The following is a 21530-nucleotide window of genomic DNA, read 5'->3' on the forward strand; positions in this document are numbered from 1 at the left end:
TCTTATGATGGAATACTGGACCAGATAGACCACTTCTTATGATGAGACACTGGACCAGATAGACCACTGGTAGACCACTTCTTATGATGGCATACTGGACCAAATAGACCACTTCTTATGAAGGAATACTAGACCAATAGACCACTGGTAGACCACTTCTTATGATGAGACACTGGACCAGATAGTCCACTGGTAGACCACTTCTTATGATGGGATACTGGACCAAATAGACCACTTCTTATGATGGGATACTGGACCAGATAGATCAACTGGTAGACCACTTCTTATGATGAGACACTGGACCAGATAGACCACTGGTAGACCACTTCTTATGATGGAATACTAGACCAGATAGACCACTGGTAGACCACTTCTTATGATGGGATACTGGACCAGATAGACCACTGGTAGACCACTTCTTATGATGGATACTGGACCAGATAGACCACTGGTAGACCACTTCTTATGATGAGACACTGGACCAGATAGACCACTGGTAGACCACTTCTTATGATGGAATACTAGACCAGATAGACCACTGGTAGACCACTTCTTATGATGGGATACTAGACCAGATAGACCACTGGTAGACCACTTCTTATGATGGAATACTAGACCAGATAGACCACTGGTAGACCACTTCTTATGATGGAATACTAGACCAAATAGACCACTGGTAGACCACTTCTTATGATGAGACACTGGACCAGATAGTCCACTGGTAGACCACTTCTTATGATGGGATACTGGACCAAATAGACCACTTCTTATGATGGGATACTGGACCAAATAGACCACTTCTTATGATGGGATACTGGACCAGATAGATCACTGGTAGACCACTTCTTATGATGAGACACTGACCAGATAGACCACTGGTAGACCACTTCTTATGATGGAATACTAGACCAGATAGACCACTGGTAGACCACTTCTTATGATGGGATACTGGACCAGATAGACCACTGGTAGACCACTTCTTATGATGGGATACTGGACCAGATAGACCACTGGTAGACCACTTCTTATGATGAGACACTGGACCAGATAGACCACTGGTAGACCACTTCTTATGATGGGATACTGGACCAGATAGACCACTGGTAGACCACTTCTTATGATGGATACTAGACCAGATAGACCACTGGTAGACCACTTCTTATGATGGGATACTGGACTAGATAGTCCACTTCTTATGTTCTTATGAGGTTAAGGTTTCCCTGAGCCAATGATCTCGAACCAGTTGTTTGATATCCAGTGGTGCATCACACCCGAACTTAAGATGTGCAACACATATAACGCCACAGATTTTCTTTTTTAAAAGTTAAGGATTATCTAAAAGGCTTTTATTTTTAAACGAACAAAAAAAAACAACCTATATAGTAAAAATTTAAACATGGGTTCCAAGCGGAAACGGTTAAAGAGCTGTGGCTTTAAAAGCAACCGATTAAAAAAAAATTACTTTACAGTGTGTGCCATTCTTCTTACCCCCGTTTCCTTTTTGGTTTTATTGAATGCCTGGGAAGGTGGCGAATAGATAAGAGAACAAAATAACGCCATAACAAAGCTTAGTTTATTTATACATGGCCCTGAGTCGCTTCATTCTGTGGGACGGAGAAGGCTGTGAACGCTCTTTTTTTTGCAGCAAGACTTCCCCCCCCCCCTTCGCTGTCGTCCTCAAAACAATCAAGGAGTCTTTAGTTATGTGCCAAAAACTCTTTTCAAAGATGCTCCTTCCTCCTCTCCTCTATCCCGCCCCCAGCACTGGGGATGCTGTAACAAGAAGCTTTCTTCTGTCTCTATTTAAACGCCAGCGGGTTGCATGTGAGAAATGCCGGATTTCTAACACAGCTGCTGCGATAGCTGGCTCGTCTACGCAGAACGGGGGAATTGTTGGGAGCTTTTGTGGACGTTTTTCCTGAGTGTGTGTGCACTTGTGGGTTTGCGTGCCCACACCGTTAGCAGAAGAATACATTATCCGAGATTATCCTCTGATAGAAGAGTTTCAGTAGAAGAGATGCAGTGGGTCTCTGAAGTCCGAGCGAGAGAAGCATGCATAAACTGTACATTTCTCCTCTTTATATCGGCTGGAGTTCTGATCGTAAGGCGCGGTTCTTGCTGGGCTGAACTGACCCAGAAGCCTTGCTTTGTGTCTGTCCAGCACCAGCTCAAACTTTCTTTAGTGTCCTTTGTGCAGTTGTTGGCACTCAGCGAAGGTTTCTGAGGGGAGGAATGACCACCTGGCCTCCCCCCCCCCTCCCCGGACAGCTTTAAAAACATGGGCAGGGGCTCCTAAGCTCAGGGTTTCCCTTGCCCCGAAGAAACGTTCAGAAAATAAGGGTCCAGTTCAGCTTGGTTTAAAGTTGCATCTTGCATTTGGGCATGGATGCATCTACATTTTTTCCCCCGATAGCATTCCAATTGAAGTTATCTAATGAATTAACAGAAATATAGAAATGTTTGCGATAACATTCGACCGAGATCTTGACTGGCAAATTAATTACATCGGTTGAGACGACTCTTGAGGGGGACAAGAGTTTGCCGAACTGTTCGTTCGAGATCGTATCCTTCCCTCTTTTTAAAACAATATTTTTTTTAACGGGAGGGGCTGTGGTTCAGTGGCAGTGCCCCTGCTTGGCATGCAGAAGGCCCCAGGTTCGATCCCCAGCATCTCCCGTTAAAAGACCAGGCAGTAGGGGTTTTTTATTTATTTATTTATTTATTATTTATATCCCGCCCTTCCCACGAAGTGATGGGAAAGTAGGTGATGCTCTGTATTCTGGGTGTATGGGAGGGCACAGTGGGAGGGCTTCTAGTGCCCTGGCCCCACTGGTGGACCTCCTGATGGCACTTGGGCTTTTTTTGGCCTCTGTGTAACAGAGTGTTGGACTGGATGGGCCACTGGCCTGATCCAACATCTCTTCTGTTCTTATGTCTGGGGCAAGTGATGCTCTGTATTCTTGGTGCTTGGAGGGGCAACAGTGTGAGGGCTTCTAGTGTCCTGGCCCCACTGGTGGACCTCCTGATGGCACCTGGGTTTTTTGGCCACTGTGTGACACACAGTGTTGGACTGGATGGGCCATTGACCTGATCCAACATAGCTTCTCTTCTGTTCTTATGTCTGGGGCAAGTGATGCTCTGTATTCTTGGTGCTTGGAGGGGCAACAGTGTGAGGGCTTCTAGTGTCCTGGCCCCACTGGTGGACCTCCTGATGGCACCTGGGTTTTTTGGCCACTGTGTGACACACAGTGTTGGACTGGATGGGCCATTGGCCTGATCCAACATAGCTTCTCTTCTCTTCTTATGTCTGGGGCAAGTGATGCTCTGTATTCTTGGTGCTTGGAGGGGCAGCAGTGGGAGGGCTTCTAGTGCCCTGGCCCCACTGGTGGACCTCCTGATGGCACTTGGGGGGTTTTGGCCACTGTGTGACACTGAGTGTTGGACTGGATGGGCCATTGGCCTGATCCAACATGGCTTCTCTTATGTTCTTAAGATCTTTTTCTGCCTGAGACCCCAGAAAGCCACTGCCAGTCTGAGTAGACAGTATTGAGCTGGATGGACGAAGGGTCTGATTCTGTAGAAGGCATCTTCGTGTATTCAGTTTGACTACCAAAAAAGGTCTCTTTCCATTTCGCGATCCATTCTTTTGGGGAAGCATTAATCTGACTTGCGGTATCTCATGGAGGTAATTCTAGCCGCTGTTATCCTATGAAAGATCATAGTTCAAAATTCTTTTGGAAACATGGGTGTACAGCTTAACAAGATGACCTCAGAGGATATGTCTTTCCTGCCTAATTTTTTTGATAGATAACTGCTGCGCTTGCAGAGTGCCAGGGAGAGAAAGTCCAGGAACAATGAAACAGAGGCCACAGTCTCTGCAATAAACCTGTGCCTGGACACACAATGGCCTTTAAGAATGTTTTAACATGCAAGCTTCCTCTCGCCCACCCCATCCCCAAGTTGGGGAGGGACGATGGCTCAGTGGCAGAGCATCTGGTTGGTAAGCAGAAGGTCCCAGGTTCAATCCCCAGCATCTCCAACTAAAAAGGGTCCAGGCAAGTAGGCGTGAAGAACCTCAGCTGGAGACGCTGGAGCGCCATAAATGGGGCTGTGGCTCAGTGGTAGAGCATCTGCTTGGGAAGCAGAAGATCCCAGGTTCAATCCCCGGCATCTCCAACTAAAAAGGGTCCAGGCAAGTAGGCGTGAATAACCTCATCTGGAAAGCCATGAATGGGGCTGTGGCTCAGTGGCAGAGCATCTGCTTGGGAAGCAGAAGGTCCCATGTTCAATCCCCAGCATCTCCAACTAAGAAGGGTCCAGGCAAGTAGGCGTGAAGAACTTCAGCTTGAGACCCTGGAGAGCCATGAATGGGGCTGTGGCTCAGTGGTAGAGCATCTGCTTGGTAAGCAGAAGGTCCCAGGTTCAATCCTCAGCATCTCCAACTAAGAAGGGTCCAGGCAAGTAGGCGTGAAGAACCTCAGCTGAGACCCTGGAGAGCCGCTGCCAGTCTGAGTAGACAAGACTGACTTTGATGGACCGAGGGTCTGATTCAGTATAAGGCAGTTTCATATGTTCATATGACTGCAGCTCATCTGCCCTTGGTGAGAACTGGGCCATAGCCTATATCAGGGGTGGCCAAACTGTGGCTTGGGAGTCACATGTGACTCACACATATCGTGTGGCTCTCGGAGCCCCCACTGGCTGGCTCGGAGAAGGCATTTGTCTCTTTAAATCACTTCTCCAAGTCATAAGAACATAAGAGAAGCCATGTTGGATCAGGCCAATGGTCCATCCAGTCCAACACTCTGCGTCACACAGTGGCCAAAAAATTTATACACACACACACACTGTGGCTAATAGCCACTGATGGACCTCTGCTCCATATTTTTATCTAATCCCCTCTTGAAGCTGGCTATGCTTGTAGCTTCTGCCACCTCCTGTGGCAGTAAATTCCACATGTTAATCACCCTTTGGGTGAAGAAGTACTTCCTTTTATCCGGTTTAAACTGACTGCTCAGCGATTTCATCGAATGCCCACGAGTTCTTGTATTGTGAGAAAGGGAAAAAAGGGCTCCTTTCTCGGCTTTCTCCATCCCATGCATAATCTTGTCAACCTCTATCGTGTCACCCCGCAGTCAACGTTTCTCCAAACTAAAGAGCCCCAAGCTCTTCATAGGGAAATTCAAGCCAGCCGGCGGCTTGGAGAATGCATTTAGCCATAAAGTTGCTTCTTTTCCACCTCTCCCTCTCTCCTCCCATCTATTTGCCTTCCTTCCTTCCTTGTTGCTCTTAAAAGACTTGACGTTCATGTCTTGGGGCTCTCGAACATCTGATATTTGTTTTATGTGGCTCTTACATTAAGCATGTTTGGCCACCCCTGGCCTGTATTTCTAGGAGCTGATCAGTTTGAAGCAAGAAGTGAAAGTTAACGGTCCCGTCGCATTTCCTGTGGGATTTATGAAACTGCCTTATCCACAGTGAACCCGTGTGTGAATATCACTATTGGGATTGGACATAATTGTTGTTAGCAACGAAAGGTTTTTGTACATTGGACTTCAAATATATGCCTGTTTCGCTTTAGGTTGTTATAGATTGCAATGGTATATTATTCATAGTAATTTTTGGGCCACAGTGGCCTTTTGGGCGTGCGTTGGTCTCCATCTGAAGGTTGGCAAGCCTATGAAGGCAAACCTCCCTTTTCGGTTAAAGTTTCCTATGTTTATTTCACTTGGAAGCATTTTAGTCTTGGTATGTTGTTGGTATGTTGTATGTTCCGTCGCACAGTCGAGCCCGACTCTTTGCAACCCCATGGAGAAAGTCACGCCAGGCCCTCCTGTCTTCCACCATCCTCCGAAGTCTGCCCAAATTCGTGTTTGTTACATCAGTAGCGCTGTCCGGCCATCTCCTCTTTTGCTGTCCCCCTTCTTCTTTTGCCTTCTGTCTTTCTCAGCATCAGGATCTTCTCCAGTGAGGGCTCCCTTCTCATTTGAGGACCAAAGTATTTGAGCTTCAGCATCAGCATCTGACCTTCCTGGGAACAGTCTGGGTTGATTTCCCTTAGGGCTGACTGATTGGATCTTCTTGCAGTCCAAGGGACTCTCAAGAGTCTTCTCCAGGAAGTGCTCCCTTCTCATTGGGTGGCCAAAGTATTTGAGCTTCAGCTTCAGCATCTGACCTTCCAGGGAACAGTCAGGGTTGATTTCCCTTAGGGCTGACTGATTGGATCTTCTTGCAGTCCAAGGGACTCTCAAGAGTCTTCTCCAGGGGGTGCTCCCTTCTCATTGGGTGGACAAAGTATTTGAGTGTCAGCTTCAGCCTCTGACCTTCCAGGGAACAGTCAGGGTTGATTTCCCTTAGGACTGACTGACTGGATCTTCTTGCAGTCCAAGGGACTCTCAAGAGTCTTTTCCAGGGAGTGCTCCCTTCTCATTTGGTGGCCAGAGTATTTGAGCCTCAGCTTCAGCATCTGACCTTCCAGGGAACAGTCTGGGTTGATTTCCCTTAGGACTGACTGATTGGATCTTCTTGCAGTCCAAGGGACTCTCAAGAGTCTTCTGCAGGGAGTGCTCCCTTCTCATTGGGTGGCCAAAGTATTTGAGTTTCAGCTTCAGCATCTGACCTTCCAGGAAACAGTCTGGGTTGATTTCCCTTAGGATAGACTGATTGGATCTTCTTGCAGTCCAAGGGACTCTCAAGAGTCTTCTCCAGGGAGTGCTCCCTTCTCATTTGATGGCCAAAGTATTTGAACCTCAGCTTCAGCATCTAACCTTCCAGGAAACAGTCTGGGTTGATTTCCCTTAGGACTGACTGATTGGATCTTCTTGCAGTCCAAGGGACTCTCAAGAGTCTTCTCCAGGGGGTGCTCCCTTCTCATTGGGTGGACAAAGTATTTGAGTGTCAGCTTCAGCCTCTGACCTTCCAGGGAACAGTCAGGGTTGATTTCCCTTAGGACTGACTGATTGGATCTTCTTGCAGTCCAAGGGACTCTAAAGAGTCTTCTCCAGGGGGTGCTCCCTTCTCATTTGGTGGCCAGAGTATTGGAGTTTCAGCTTCAGCATCTGACCTTCCAGGGAACAGTCTGGGTTGATTTCCCTTAGGACTGACTGACTGGATCTTCTTGCAGTCCAAGGGACTCTCAAGAGTCTTCTCCAGCACCACAGCTCAAAAGCATCTATTCTTCTGCACTCCAACTCTCACAGGCATACATTACTACTGGGAATACCATCGCTTTGGTATTCTTGGTATAGGTGTGTTTTAAAAGTCTGAGTGTTTGTGGGGGGGCAGTTTTAAGCACTTCCACAGTGCTTTCGCTGTAACCCAAGCTGGGAGTCTCGAGACAGAAAGGAAATCTATAATTAGCTCGGCTTTTGGACTCTTATTTATCCTCTCCGGCCAAGACGGGGAGAGGGTTTTGTTTTCCTCCTCCTGGAATGAACTTTGGGTTGGAACGAAGGCCGACCAATAAATATTGGCCCTTTCCCTGCACAAGCACGTCTCTGCCGGAGCCCGGCATGTATCCGTTAGCAGGGCCAGAGCCCTTGTGGGGCAACGGGGCGGGGGGAGGCGTCTTTCGAGAACTTCTGGAATTCTTGTCTCGAAGGGGCTTTGGTGACACGGGCTGCGAGCTTTGGTTAGGCATCGTGTTTGCGAAGGGAGGAGAGGTTTATCCCAAGCAAACAAGGAAGCTCCATGCCCAGCTAAGGCCGGCCTTCCCTGCGTTGTCTGAGAGGAGAAGACATTTCCCCGGCAGTGCACGGATGGAGGCTGCAGTGCATTGATAGGAAAATCTGACCTTGTATCCTGTGGAAATGGTTAGCTTGTGAAGCCCCTCTCTTGAATATGCTCAGGAAGGGGAAACTGTTCTTTGAGTAACAGCTTATCTTTGTCTAGCTTTGATTCTCGCGAGATGCCATGTCCACTGTCCCTGGTGGCAAAAAGTCAGGGCTTTTTTTGAACAGGAAGGCAGTTCCAGCTGGCTTGGTGTCGGGGTGTGGTGGCCTAATCTGCAAATGAGTTCCTGCTGGGTCTTTTGTATGTGTCAATGGTGCCATCAGGGGTGTGGCCTAATATGCAAATGAGTCCCTGCTGGGCTTTTTTGGTAGATGCCAATGGTGCCATCAAGGGGTGTGGCCTAACATGCAAATGAGTTTCTGCTGGGTTTTTCCTACAAAAAGCCCTGTGTGAGACAATGGTGCCATCAGGAGGTGTGGCCTAATATACAAATGAGTTCCTGCTGGGCTTTTTTGTAGATGTCAATAGTGCCATCAGGGGTGTGGCCTAATATGCAAATGAGTTCCTGCTGGGCTTCTTTGTAGATGCCAATGGTGCCATCAGGGGTGTGGCCTAATATGCAAATGAGTCCCTGCTGGGCTTTTTTTGTAGATGCCAATGGTGCCGTCAAGGGGTGTGGCCTAACATGCAAATGAGTTCCTGCTGGGCTTTTTCTACAAAAAAAGCCCTGTGTGAGACAATGGTGCCGTCAGGAGGTGTGGCCTAATATGCAAATGAATCCCTGCTGGGCTTTTTCTACAAAAACCCTGTGTGAAACAATGGCGATGTTAGGGGATGTGGTCTAACATGCAAATGGTCTTTAAGAGGTCGGTCAGGGGCAGGGCGATCTGGGCGAACCCCTCTATGAACGCCCTATAGAAATTTGTGAACCCAAGAAATTATTGGAGCTGTTTGCGTGTCCTCAGGCGGGCCCATTCTAATACCGCTTGAATTTTGGCGGGGTCCATCGCCAACCCCTGACCGGACACCCGGAAACCCAAGTAGTCTAATTCTACAAAAAAAAAGCCCTGCGGAAAGCACAGTCAAGCCACAGCCAACTTATGGTACCTCAGTTTGGTTTTTAAGGAAGGAGAGGAGCGGAGATGTTTTGCCATCGCTTGCCTCCGCTTAGGAGCCTTGAACTCCTTTGGTGGTCTCCCAGCCAGGTGTCAACCAGGGCCAACCCCAATTAGCTTCTGAGATCTAACAAGCGTGGCCCTCCAGGCCAGGGCAAAAGGTCTACAGAGGTGCTTTGCCGTTGCCTGCCTCTGCACAGCAACCCTGGGCTTCCTCGGTTGTCTCCCATCCAGATACCAACCAGGGCGAACCCTGCTTAGCTTCCAAGATCTGAGATCAGGCTAGCCCGCGCTACCCAGGTCAGAGCAAAAGACACACAGAGGTAGTTTGCCATTGCCTGCCTCTGCGTAGCAACCCTGGATTTCCTTGGGTGGCCTCCCATCCAATTAGTGTGTTGTTGTGTTAAGTGCCATCAAATCATTTCCAACGACCGGGACTTGTTTTGAGCAGGAATGCTCAAGCACGCGGTTCCGGCTGGCTTGGTGTCAGGGGGTGTGGCCTAATATGCAAATAAGTTCCTGCTGGGCTTTTTCTACCCCAAAAAGGCCTGATTTAAGGGAAGGGGATGAGGCTCAATGACAGAGCATCTGCTTGGCGTGCAGAGGGTCCGAGGTTCGACCCCTGGCAATCTCCAATTGAAGGGACCAAGGCAGTAGGTGACGGGAAAGACCTCAGCCCAAGACCCTGGAGAGCAGCTGCCAGTCTGAGTAGACAAGACTGACCTTGATGGACTGAGAGTCTGGTTCAGTAGAAGGCAGCATCACGCCTTCAAGGCAGAACGTGATCGGATGGAAGTCGCCCGCCCATCGGAAACAGACCGTAGGATACAAGTCAACAACTCTCGAAGGTTTCCTCTCGTTCCATTCTGTCGTAGAAATGAAGGAAAGATGTTTGCAGGCGAGGATGCCAAGTGAGAGAAGGATCGTGCTGGTTTTATTCTTTAAAAAACGACACAAACCGATTTCGCACTAGGGCTAGTTCCGAGCGGAGAGCCCTTTTGATCCCAGCGTTTCTCTCCGTTTTTGCACAAGCTGCCCCGGAGCTGCGAGTGGGCGCACCGTTCTCCTGCGGCAAGCAGAAACCGCTCGGAAGAGGATCCTGCTTGCTGCGGAAGAGAGCCGCTTCGACTCGGCGCTCTGGGGCAACTTGTACGAAAACGGAGAGAAGCCCCGGAGCAAAAGGGCTCTCCGCCCGGCACAAGCCTTGTGCAAAATCGGTCACAGCTAACTTAATCATCGGAAAGAAGAAGGAAATTAAGACCAGCCACCTAGCCAGCACAGAAGATTGTCTAAAACAGGGGTGGCCAAAGGTAGCTCTCCAGATCTTTTTTTTTGCCTACAACTCCCATCAGCCCCAGCCAGCATGGCCAATGGCTGGGGCTGATGGGAGTCGTAGGCAAAAAAACATCTGGAGAGCTCCCCTTGGCAACTTCATGGTCTAAGTCACACAGGGGTGGGGGACAGTGGCTCTCCAGATGCATGGCCAATGTCTGGGGCTGATGGGAGTTGTAGGCAAAAAACCTCTGGAGAGCTACTGTTGGCCACCCCTGGTCTAAAAATTCGCCTTTAGCTTATTATGATTCCCAAACTGGGGTGGTATTATTATTATTATTATAATTCTTTTTACCTGCTCTTTTCTACCGATTCTTTTGCTTTTCTTGCATACAGAGTGCTATAGTCGGTTCATGCCTATCCATCTGTCACGCACCACCATCCCCAAACCTCCCCTGTTCTGGTCTTGAGCATTCATTCGCTGTGCACTATGGTCTTCCACGGCGCAAGAAACGTTATGTCACCAGAAGGGCGCAAGTGGAACCACTGCATGTGCTTCAGTGGCTGGGGGAGGGCGGGGTCTGCGCTTTGGATGGGGGGGTGCGGAGAACCGCTGCCTGCAAGCAGTGCATGAGGCAATCGGGCAGCTCTTGCAGATGTCTGTGAAACCGCGCATATTATGTTGCTCGTGTACTCGTCGCTCTGCAAAAAGACCTTCTTGGAAAATGTGATTTTTTAAAAAGACTGTGTGTTTCATTCAGCGTTCGCGCTCTCCAAAATCACCTGCTTTTGCCGAAAAGAGCTTGATTCCGCTCTGTGTTCAATTCTGCTTCAGCAATCGCTCAAATTAAGAAAAATATGCACCCATTTTCTGAAAAAAAGCTGCTGCCGTGAAGGGCAAATTACCCTGCGGCGGGAAGATACTACTCCCCCCTTCCGCCACCCACCTACCCCCGAAAAGCCCTATAATATTTTGGTAGACATGATGGCTAAACTGGGTTTTCCCTCTGTTTTGGAGTTCTCGCAGTGTCCATTTCTGTATAACAAGAGACTGGAATAAGCCCTCGTGGCCAGAGCCTTGCGTTAGGCAAGCGAAATAGAACTCTTCAGCCCGGCTGGGTAGTCGGGGCGTCTCAGGGGGAGGGATCGGGGCCAGGAAGCGCACCTGTTCGCTTTCCTCACTGTCCTCTCTCTTGCGTTTCAGAGCCGGCAACTGGAATCCGAGACGGGGACGACGGAAGAGCACAGCCTGAACAAGGAGGCCCGGAAATGGGCCACGCGAGTGGCCCGCGAGCACAAAAACATCATCCACAGCCAGCGGGTGGGTGGGCTGAAAATAAATACACCACACGGGGGAGGGGGGGAGGCTGTGAAAGGCAGAGAGGCTTAAAGGCCTCTCCTCTTGTTCCTCACTGGAGGGATCTCTTCATCAGATGGGGCTAGGCAAGGGTGCCATAGATAAGGCTCTGTTTTTGTAAACTCCAGGAGGATTTGGCTACATCAGGGGTGTGTGGCCTAATATGCAAAGGAGCTCTGCTAGAGTTCCACCCCTGGGCCACACCTCCCTGATGTAGCCAATCCTCCTGGAGCTTCCAGGGCTCTTAGAACAGGGCCTGCTGTAAGCTCCAGGAGGATTGGCTACATCAGGGGTGTGTGGCCTAATATGCAAAGAAGCTCCTGCTAGAATCCCAGCCCTGGCTAGGATGGAACTTTTCTCCTCCAGAGCAGGGATCCTGCAGGCTTTTTGGCTTCCTGCAGGCACAGAGCAGGGGTCACTGGGGGAGTGGTGGTGGAGCTGCATTTCCCGCATTGTTCAACTAGGTGAGCTTTGGGCTGATTTCTCCATTCGTCTCTGCTCAGGGGCAGCCATACGCGTAAAGCTGTAGTCAACCCACAGCCACCCCATGAAGTCTTAACTTCCAGAGGAACTGGCTGGCCACTGTGTGAGACAGGAGGCTGGACTAGAGGGACCCTCACTGGTCTGATAAAGCAAGGCACTTCTGATGTTCTTCTCAGGGGAAGGCCTCAGCCTCTCTGCCCTGTTGTTGGCCCTCCAGAGGAACTGGTTGGCCACTGTGTGAGACAGGAGGCTGGACTAGATGGACCCTCACTGGTCTGACCCAGCAGGGCTCTTCTGAGGTTCTTCTCAGGGGAAGGCCTCAGCCTCTCTGCCCTGTTGTTGGCCCTCCAGAGGAACTGGTTGGCCACTGTGTGAGACAGGAGGCTGGACTAGATGGACCCTCACTGGTCTGACCCAGCAGGGCTCTTCTGAGGTTCTTCTCAGGGGAAGGCCTCAGCCTCTCTGCCCTGTTGTTGGCCCTCCAGAGGAACTGGTTGGCCACTGTGTGAGACAGGAGGCTGGACTAGATGGACCCTCACTGGTCTGACCCAGCAGGGCTCTTCTGAGGTTCTTCTCAGGGGAAGGCCTCAGCCTCTCTGCCCTGTTGTTGGCCCTCCAGAGGAACTGGTTGGCCACTGTGTGAGACAGGAGGCTGGACTAGATGGACCCTCACTGGTCTGACCCAGCAGGGCTCTTCTGAGGTTCTTCTCAGGGGAAGGCCTCAGCCTCTCTGCCCTGATGTTGGCCCTCCAGAGGAACTTGTTGGCCACTGTGTGAGACAGGAGGCTGGACTAGCTGGACCCTCCCTGGTCTGACCCAGCAAGATTCTTCTGATGTTCTTATGAAGGCCTCAGAGGTCTCTCTGCCCTGTTGTTGGCCCTCCAGAGGAACTAGTTGGCCCTTGTATGAGACAGGAGGCTGGACTAGATGGACCCTCACTGGTCTGACCCAGCAGGGCTCGTCTGATGTTCTTCTCAGGGGAAGGCCTCAGCCTCTCTGCCCTGATGTTGGCCCTCCAGAGGAACTAGTTGGCCCTTGTATGAGACAGGAGGCTGGGCTAGATGGACCCTCACTGGTCTGATCCAGCAGGGCTCTTCTGAGGTTCTTCTCAGGGGAAGGCCTCAGCCTCTCTGCCCTGTTGTTGGCCCTCCAGAGGAACTAGTTGGCCCTTGTATGAGACAGGAGGCTGGGCTAGATGGACCCTCACTGGTCTGATCCAGCAGGGCTCGTCTGATGTTCTTCTCAGGGGAAGGCCTCGGCCTCTCTGCCCTGTTGTTGGCCCTCCAGAGGAACTGGCTGGCCACTGTGTGAGACAGGAGGCTGAACTAGATGGACCCTCACTGGTCTGATACAGCAGGGCTCTTATTTGATTCTTACCGGGGGAAGGCCTTGGCCTCTCCGCCCTGTCGTTGACCCTCTAGAGCAGTGGTCCCCAACTTTCTTGGTACCGGGGACCAGGACCAGGGCCGATCTGCCCACCGTGGCCCCCCAGCTGGCAAGGTGGGGGCACCGATTTTGGCCCTCCTGGCCCCAGTGGCGCTTTGCAGCCTTGCAGGGCCCCCCTGTGCCTCACCACCCGCCCCCGCTCGCAGCGGCAGGTGACACACTGAAGAAGCGGCTCGCCAGAGTTTAGCTCCATCACCCTCCCTCCCTCAGATTGCGCTGAGTTGAGCAGCACCGAAACTGGGCCTTACCAGCTTTGCTGCGGCCGCACCATCTCACACTTTGAAGTTCACGTGAGAGAAGGCTTCTTCTCCCCCCCCCCCTTCCTAGAACTGGAAGTGAGGGAGGGGAAGCCTTTTCTCGTGCGAACTTCAAAGTGTTAGATGGTGCGGCCGCAGCAAAGTTGGTAAGGCCCAGTTTCGGCGCTGCTCAGCTTGGCGCGATCTGAGGGAGGGAAGGTGACGACAGAGCGCCATGCTGCATTGCATTGCTGGGTAGGGAGGGAAGGCGGTGGTGGGAGGGGGACCCGAGCCTTGTTGTGTGGAGGGGGCTGCCAGGCTTCGTGGCCCAGTTGCGGACAGTCTGCGGCCCGGGAGTTGGGGACCCCTGCTCTAGAGGAACTGGTTGGCTGTTTTGTGAGACAGGAGGCTGGACTAGATGGACCCTCCCTGATCTGATCCAGCAGGGCTCTTCTGAGGTTCTCCTCAGAGGAGGGCCTCAGCCTCTTTGCCCTGGTGTTGGCCTTCCAGAGGAACTGGTTGGCCACTGTGTGAGACAGGAGGCTGGACTAGACGAACCTCCCCGGTCCAATCCAACAGGGCTCTTCTGATGTTCATATGAAGGCCTCGGCCTCTCTGCCCTGTTGTTGGCCCTCCAGAGGAGCTGGCTGGCTCTTGTGTGAGACAGGAGGCTGGGCTAGATGGACCCTCCCTGGTCTGTTCCAGCAGGGCTCTTCTGATATTCTTATTCGGGAAGGCCTCGGCCTCTCTGCCCATTCGTTGGCCCTCCAGAGGAGCTGGTTGGCCGCTGTGTGAAACAGGATCCTGGACTCTATGGATCCCTGGTCTGATCCTGCAGGGCTCTTCTTCTGTTCCAAGAACAGTTCAGTAATTTAGCAAGCAGCGTTTATAGTGGGCCAAATTGAATAAGTTTTCCAACCTTCCCTATTTACGGCAGGCCCTCGAGGAGTTAGAATGCCACGGGCCGGTGGCCTCGGAACAAAGCCGAGTGGAGCTGGAGCAGAAGATCGATGAAGCCAGAGAGACCATCCGCAAAGCCAAGGTAAGAGGAAGAGACTTCCCAGCCTTTCCTCAAACCGCAGCCGTGCTGTTTTGGCACTTGGGGAGCGACAAGGAGAAAGAAGACTTTTCTGGCTTCCTTCTCCCCCCTCCCAATTAGCCCTCGTAATTTTTTTATCGTTGTGTTTTGCTCCTCCAGCCAAGCCTTAGCCAGATCTGTTTCAGACTGATAAAAGTGAAAATAAACACTGCCCCCTCTGAAAAGGAAATAACCTTGTTCTTTTCTTTCCCTTTTTTCTTAGGGGGGGGGGCGGAAATAAAAGAACTACTAGGCTGTGTTGTGTTGATAAGATTTGTGGTCACTGATTCGAGGAACCTGTTGGCAGCCCTCCAGGGCCTGATTTTGCCAGGTTTCATGGCTGGCTGTGTGTATTTTTAAGTGCCATCAAGTCCCTTCCGACTTAACAGTTTGGTGTAGTGGTTAAGTGTGCGGACTCTTATCTGGGAGAACCGGGTTTGATTCCCCCGCTCCTCCACTTGCACCTGCTGGCATGGCCTTGGGTCAGCTATAGCTCTGGCAGAGGTTGTCCCTGAAAGGGCAGCTGCTGTGAGAGCCCTCTCCAGCCCCACCCACCTCACAGGGTGACTGTTGTGGGAGAGGAAGGGAAAGGAGATTGTGAGCCGCTCTGAGACTCTTCGGAGTGGAGGGTGGGATATAAATCTAATATCTTCATCTCCCTCACAGGGTGTCTGTTGTGGGGGAGGAAGGTAAAGGAGATTGTGAGCCGCTCTGAGACTCTTCTGAGTGGAGGGTGGGATATAAATCCAGTATCTTCATCTACCTCACAGGGTGTCTGTTGTGGGGGGGAAGGTAAGGCAGATTGTGAGCCGCTCTGAGACTCTTCGGAGTGGAGGGCGGGATATAAATCCAATATTTTCATCTACCTCACAGGGTGTCTGTTGTGGGGGGGGGGGGAGGTAAAGGAGATTGTGAGCCGCTCTGAGACTCTTCGGAGTGGAGGGTGGGATATAAATCCAATATCTTCATCTACCTCACAGGGTGTCTGTTGTGGGGGAGGAAGGTAAAGGAGATTGTGAGCCACTCTGAGACTCTTCGGAGTGGAGGGCGGGATATAAATCCAATATCTTCATCTACCTCACAGGGTGTCTGTTGTGGGGGGGAAGGGAAAGGAGATTGTGAGGCACTCTGAGACTCTTCGGAGTGGAGGGTGGGATATAAATCTAATATCTTCATCTACCTCACAGGGTGTCTGTTGTGGGGAAGGAAGGGAAAGGAGACTGTGAGCCGCTCTGAGACTCTTCGGAGTGGAGGGCGGGATATTAATCCAATATCTTCATCTACCTCACAGGGTGTCTGTTGTGGGAGAGGAAGGGAAAGGAGATTGTGAGGCACTCTGAGACTCTTCGGAGTGGAGGGTGGGATATAAATCCAATATCTTCATCTCCCTCACAGGGTGTCTGTTGTGGGAGAGGAAGGGAAAGGAGATTGTGAGGCACTCTGAGACTCTTCGGAGTGGAGGGTGGGATATAAATCCAATATCATCATCATCATCATCATCATCATCATCATCATCATCATCATCATCATCATCATCATCATCATCATCATCATCATCTTCTTCTTCTTCTTCTTCTTCTTCTTCTTCTTCTTCTTCTTCTTCTTCTTCTTCTTCTTCTTCTTCTTCTTCTTCTTCTTCTTCTTCTTCTTCTTCTTCTTCTTCTTCTTCTTCTTCTTCTTCTTCTTCACTGTGTCTGAAGAAGTGTGGATGGAGACAAAAGCTCACAGCCAGAATTCAACTTGGTCGATCTTAAGGGTGCCCCTGCTCTCAGACTTTGTTTTGTGACTTCAGACCAGCACAGATACCCATCTGACTCTTATCTCCTGTGAATGAAGGACCTCCAAAACGTCCTGCTTTGGTGTAGTGGTTAAGTGCGCGGACTCTTTTTAACGTTTGTGATAGCATTTTGTGCTCCGCGCTCCCCCCCACACCTAAAATTTTATCCCCTGGGCTCCCCCGTCTAAAATTTTCTAGCTAGCAGCATGGCCAGTGGCTGGGGCTGATGGGAGTTGTAGGCAAAAAACATCTGGAAAGCTACCGCTGCCCACCCCTACCGCTGCCCACCCCTGCTCTAGGGTCATCTAGTCCAACCCCCTGCACAATGTAGGAAACTCACAAATACTTGAATAAACAACCGTTCTTCTTGAATAAACAACGGTTAGCATGCCTAGTTACACTTCCGTAACTTAATATCCTTCCTCGATCCTTAATATCCACCCCTGATGTAGCCAATCCTCCAAGAGCTTACAAGGTCTCATCTTTACCCTCATAGCACAGGGGTGGCCGACGGTAGCTCTCCAGATGTTTTTTGCCTACAATTCCCATCAGCCCCAGCCAGCATGGCGATGCTGGCTGAGACTGGTAGGAGTTGTAAGCAAAAAAACATCTGGAGAGCCACCGTTGGCCACCCCTGCCTTCTATGATTTTTAACTGCTAACCAGAAAATTTAAGACGGGGGAGCCCAGGGGATACAATTTTAGGTGTGGGGGGAGCGCGGAGCACAAAATTATGGCCTTGCTGGCTGGGGCTGATGGGAGTTGTACGCAAAAAAACATCTGGAGAGCTACCGTTGGACACCCCTGTCCTAGAGGCATCACACAACCATACATTGTGGAAAGAGGAAAGAACTGTGAAAAACCGGCTTAATGGCCAAAGCAGACTATCTTCCAGAACTGCACACAGGTGTAGCCTGACCAATGTGGGGTACGATGGGACTGTGACATCTTCCAATTTCTATGTGATTCCTCTGCTGATAAACCCCAAGACTGCCTTAGCCATTTTTTTTTTGCCTCTGCATCATACCGACTGCTTATGTTTAGCTTACAAGACCTCGTTCACGCACACACTGCTACCCAGAAGTATATCTCCCCCATCCAGTACACCCAGGGGTGGAATTCTAGCAGGAGCTCCTTTGCCTTGGTCACCTCGATCACTGTAATGCTCTCTACATGGGGCTGCCTTTGACTCAGATTTGGAAGCTGCATTGGCTGCCTGTTGCATACCGAATCCGTTTCAAGGTCCTGGTATTAACTTTCAGAGCCCTATATGGCCTAGGACCTACCTATCTGCGGGACCGCCTTGCCCCACATGTTCCCCAGAGAGCCCTGCGCTCAAGCTCTCAAAATCCTTCGAGGAAAGGTTGAAGGAGCTGGAGAGGAGGTGGCTGAGAGGTGATAGGATCACCATCTTCAAGGACTTGAAGGGCTGTCCTAGAGAAGAGGGTGTGGAATTGTTTTCTGTGGCCCTCGAAGGTAGGATCAGAATCAGAGTTATATTTATATATAATTTTAAGAAGCACAGCACTTTAAGAAGGATATAGGCAAGCTGGTGCAGGCTTCTAGTGGGGCTTCCCCGTCAGGAGCACATTCAGCCTGTGCCGAGAGCACTGCACTGACTGCCTGTTGCATACCGAATCCGTTTCAAGGTCCTGGTATTAACCTTCAGAGCCCTATATGGCCTAGGACCTTCCTATCTGCAGGACCACCTTGCCCCACATGTTCCCCAGAATGCCCTGCGATCAAGCTCTCAAAATCTTCCGGCTGTCCCTGGGCTCAAGGAGGCTAGGCGCAACCCCACCAGAGCAAGAGCCTTCTCGGCGGCGGCCCCAATACTTTGGAACACCCTCCCAGAAGCCATCAGGGCCCTGCGGGATCGATCGCTGTTCCACTGGGCCTGCAAGACTGAACTGTTTCGGATGGCATGTGACATCTAACGGGAGAGGGCTGCCGCCGTATCTGGATCCGTAGCGCTGTTATTGCTAACTGCCCAGGATCTGTGCGCGTGAGAAAGAAAATATTACGTGATCCGCCTGAAGTAGCACCATTGTCATTTACCTGATTGTTTTATTGGTTTAATATTGTTCTTGTTTACTGTCTGTTTTATGCTGTTAGCCGCCTTGAGTCTGTATGGCAGGGATGGCCAACAGTAGCTCTCCAGATGTTCTTTGCCTACAACTCCCATCAGCCCCAGTCAACATGGCCAATGGCTGGGGCTGATGGGAGTTGTAGGCAAAAAAATCTGGAGAGCTACCGTTGGCCAACCCTGCTGTATGGAATGGGCAGGATATAAATATAACGTAAATAAATAAACAAATATTAGGCCCCACCCCCCCTGATGTAGCCAATCCTCTTGGAGCTTACAGCAGGCCCTGTAAGAAGAGCCCTGTACGCTCTTAAAGGATTGGCTACATCTGGGAGGGGTGGCCTAATATGCAAAGGCGCTCCTGCTAGAATTCCACCCCTGAGTACACCTATACCCAGTGAGTGCATGCTGAGCTATTCCCACAATGAATTAATCTACGCACTCTCTGACTAAGTTAACATGTGCTGGTGCTGACACATAAAGAAAATCGTTGTGAGAATTCATTGATTCTCTTCAGCGCATCGTTGCTTTCTGTCTTCCCTTGTATCTTGTTTTTCTCAGTCAGTTCAGCCACGTTTTCCCGTTGCCGAGCCTGTTATTTGAACTGGGGCAGTGTTTGCCTTCCCTTTGCAATACTAACACAATGCTTACTGAAATTAGAAGAAGAAGAAGATGATATTGGATTTCTATCCCGCCCTCCACTCCGAAGAGTCTCAGAGCGGCTCACAATCTCCTTTACCTTCCTCCCCCACAACAGACACACTGTGAGGTGGGTGGGGCTGGAGAGGGCTCTCACAGCAGCTGCCCTTTCAAGGACAACCTCTGCCAGAGCTATGGCGGACCCAAGGCCATGCTAGCAGGTGCAAGTGGAGGAGTGGGGAATCAAACCCAGTTCTCCCAGATAAAAGTCCACACACTTAACCATTAGGTCTCTATGTGGACTGCCTTTAAGTTATATTATATTTATACATATGTGGACTGCCTTTAAGTTATATTTATACATAACTTTAAGAAGTTATATTTATATATAATTTTAAGAAGCACAGCACTTTAAGAAGGATATAGGCAAGCTGGAACGGGTCCAGAAGAGGGCAACCAAGATGGTGAGGGATCTGGAGCCAAGTCCTAGAATCATAGAGTTGGAAGGGACCTCTAGGGTCATCTAGTGCAACCCCCTGCACAATGCAGGAAACTCACAAACACCTCCCCCTAAATTCACAGGATCCTCATTGCTGTCAGATGGCCTTCTAGCCTCTGTTGAAAAACCTCCAAGGAAGGAGAGCCCGCCACCTCCCGAGGAAGCCTGTTCCACTGAGGAATCGTTCTAACGGTCAGGAAGTTCTTCCTAATGTCGAGCCAGAAACTCTTTTGATTTAATTTCAACCCATTGGTTCTGGTCCTACCTTTCGGGGCCACAGAAAACAATTCCACACCATCGTCTATATGACAGCCCTTCAAGTACTTGAATATGGTGATCCTTCGAGGAAAGGTTGAAGGAGCTGGAGAGGAGGTGGTTGAGAGGTGATAGGATCACCATCTTCAAGGACTTGAAGGGCTGTCCTAGAGAGGAGGGTGTGGAATTGCTTTCTGTGGCCCCCGAAGGTAGGACCAGAATCAAAGGGTTGAAATTAAATCAAAAGAGTTTCCGGCTCAACATGAGGAAGAACTTCCTGACAGTCAGAGCGATTCCTCAATGGAACAGGCTTCCTCGGGAGGTGGTGGGCTCTCCTTCCTTGGAGGTTTTTAAAGAGGCTAGATGGCCATCTGACAGCAATGAAGATCCTGTGAATTTAGGGCGAGGTATTTGTGAGTTTCCTGCATTGTGCAGAGGGTTGGACTAGATGACCCTGGAGGTCCCTTCCAACTCTATGATTCTGTATTTGTTTTAATTGATATCTGTTAACATTTAACCTGCTGTTACCTGCCTCAAAACCACTTGACGATGAGTGGCAGTATATAAATTTAATACCCCACCCTTCTCTTTGAATCAGAGACTCAGAGCGGCTCACAATTTCCTATATCTTCTCTGCCCCACAACAGACACCCTGTGAGGTGGGTGTGGCTGAGAGAGGATAAAAGGAGGTACTTCTTCACCCAAAGGGTTAGGGTTAACATGTGGAATTCACTGCCACAGGAGGAGGTGGCGGCTACAAGCATAGCCAGCTTTAAGAGGGGATTGGATAAAAATATGCAGCAGAGGTCCATCAGTGGCTATTAGCCACAGTATATGTGTGTGTGTGTACACCCACACATATATTGGCCACTGTGTGACACAGAGTGTTGGACTGGATGGGCCACTGGCCTGATCCAACATGGCTTCTCTGATTTTCTTATGTTCTTCAACTTTCCCCAGCGTTCTTGTCTTTTCCAGTAACTCTTGTCTTCTCATCGTGTTGCCAAAACACAGTAGCCTCAGTTTAGTTATTTTAAGAACATAAGAGAAGCCATGTTGGATCAGGCCAGTGCCCCATCCAGTCCAACACTCTGTGTCACACTGTGGCCAAAAAAACCCCAGGTACCATCAGGAGGTCCATCAGTGTGGCCAGGACACTAGAAGTCCTCCCCTCCCACTGTTGCCCCCCCTCCACAAGCTCCAAGAATACAGAGCATCACTGCCCCAGACATAAGAACACTAGAGAAGCCATGTTGGATGAGGCCAATGGCCCATCCAGTCCAACACTCTGTGTCACATAAGAACATAAGAGAAGCCATGTTGGATCAGGCCAATGGCCCATCCAGTCCAACACTCTGTGTCACATAAGAACATTAGAGAAGCCATGTTGGATGAGGCCAATGGCCCATCCAGTCCAACACTCTGTGTCACATAAGAACACTAGAGAAGCCATGTTGGATGAGGCCAATGGCCCATCCAGTCCAACACTCTGTGTCACATAAGAACATAAGAGAAGCCATGTTGGATCAGGCCAATGGCCCATCCAGTCCAACACTC

At 50.2% G+C, this 21530-nt stretch overlaps 1 protein-coding gene across 3 annotated transcripts in view; it reads left to right on the forward strand.

Moving 5' to 3' along the window:
• The window catches only part of FCHSD2 (FCH and double SH3 domains 2), a 349063-nt gene that overhangs the window by 271708 nt on the left and 55825 nt on the right, over window positions 1-21530 (forward strand). For all 3 annotated transcript variants that reach the window (XM_060263895.1, XM_060263898.1, XM_060263896.1), the window contains 2 exons: window positions 11323-11439; window positions 14578-14682. In XM_060263895.1, the coding sequence (XP_060119878.1) occupies window positions 11323-11439; window positions 14578-14682 (222 nt within the window). The remainder of the gene's footprint in view (window positions 1-11322; window positions 11440-14577; window positions 14683-21530) is intronic.

This window comes from Heteronotia binoei, unplaced genomic scaffold (assembly GCF_032191835.1).
Source record: "Heteronotia binoei isolate CCM8104 ecotype False Entrance Well unplaced genomic scaffold, APGP_CSIRO_Hbin_v1 ptg001309l, whole genome shotgun sequence".
NCBI classification, from domain to species: Eukaryota; Metazoa; Chordata; class Lepidosauria; order Squamata; family Gekkonidae; genus Heteronotia; species Heteronotia binoei.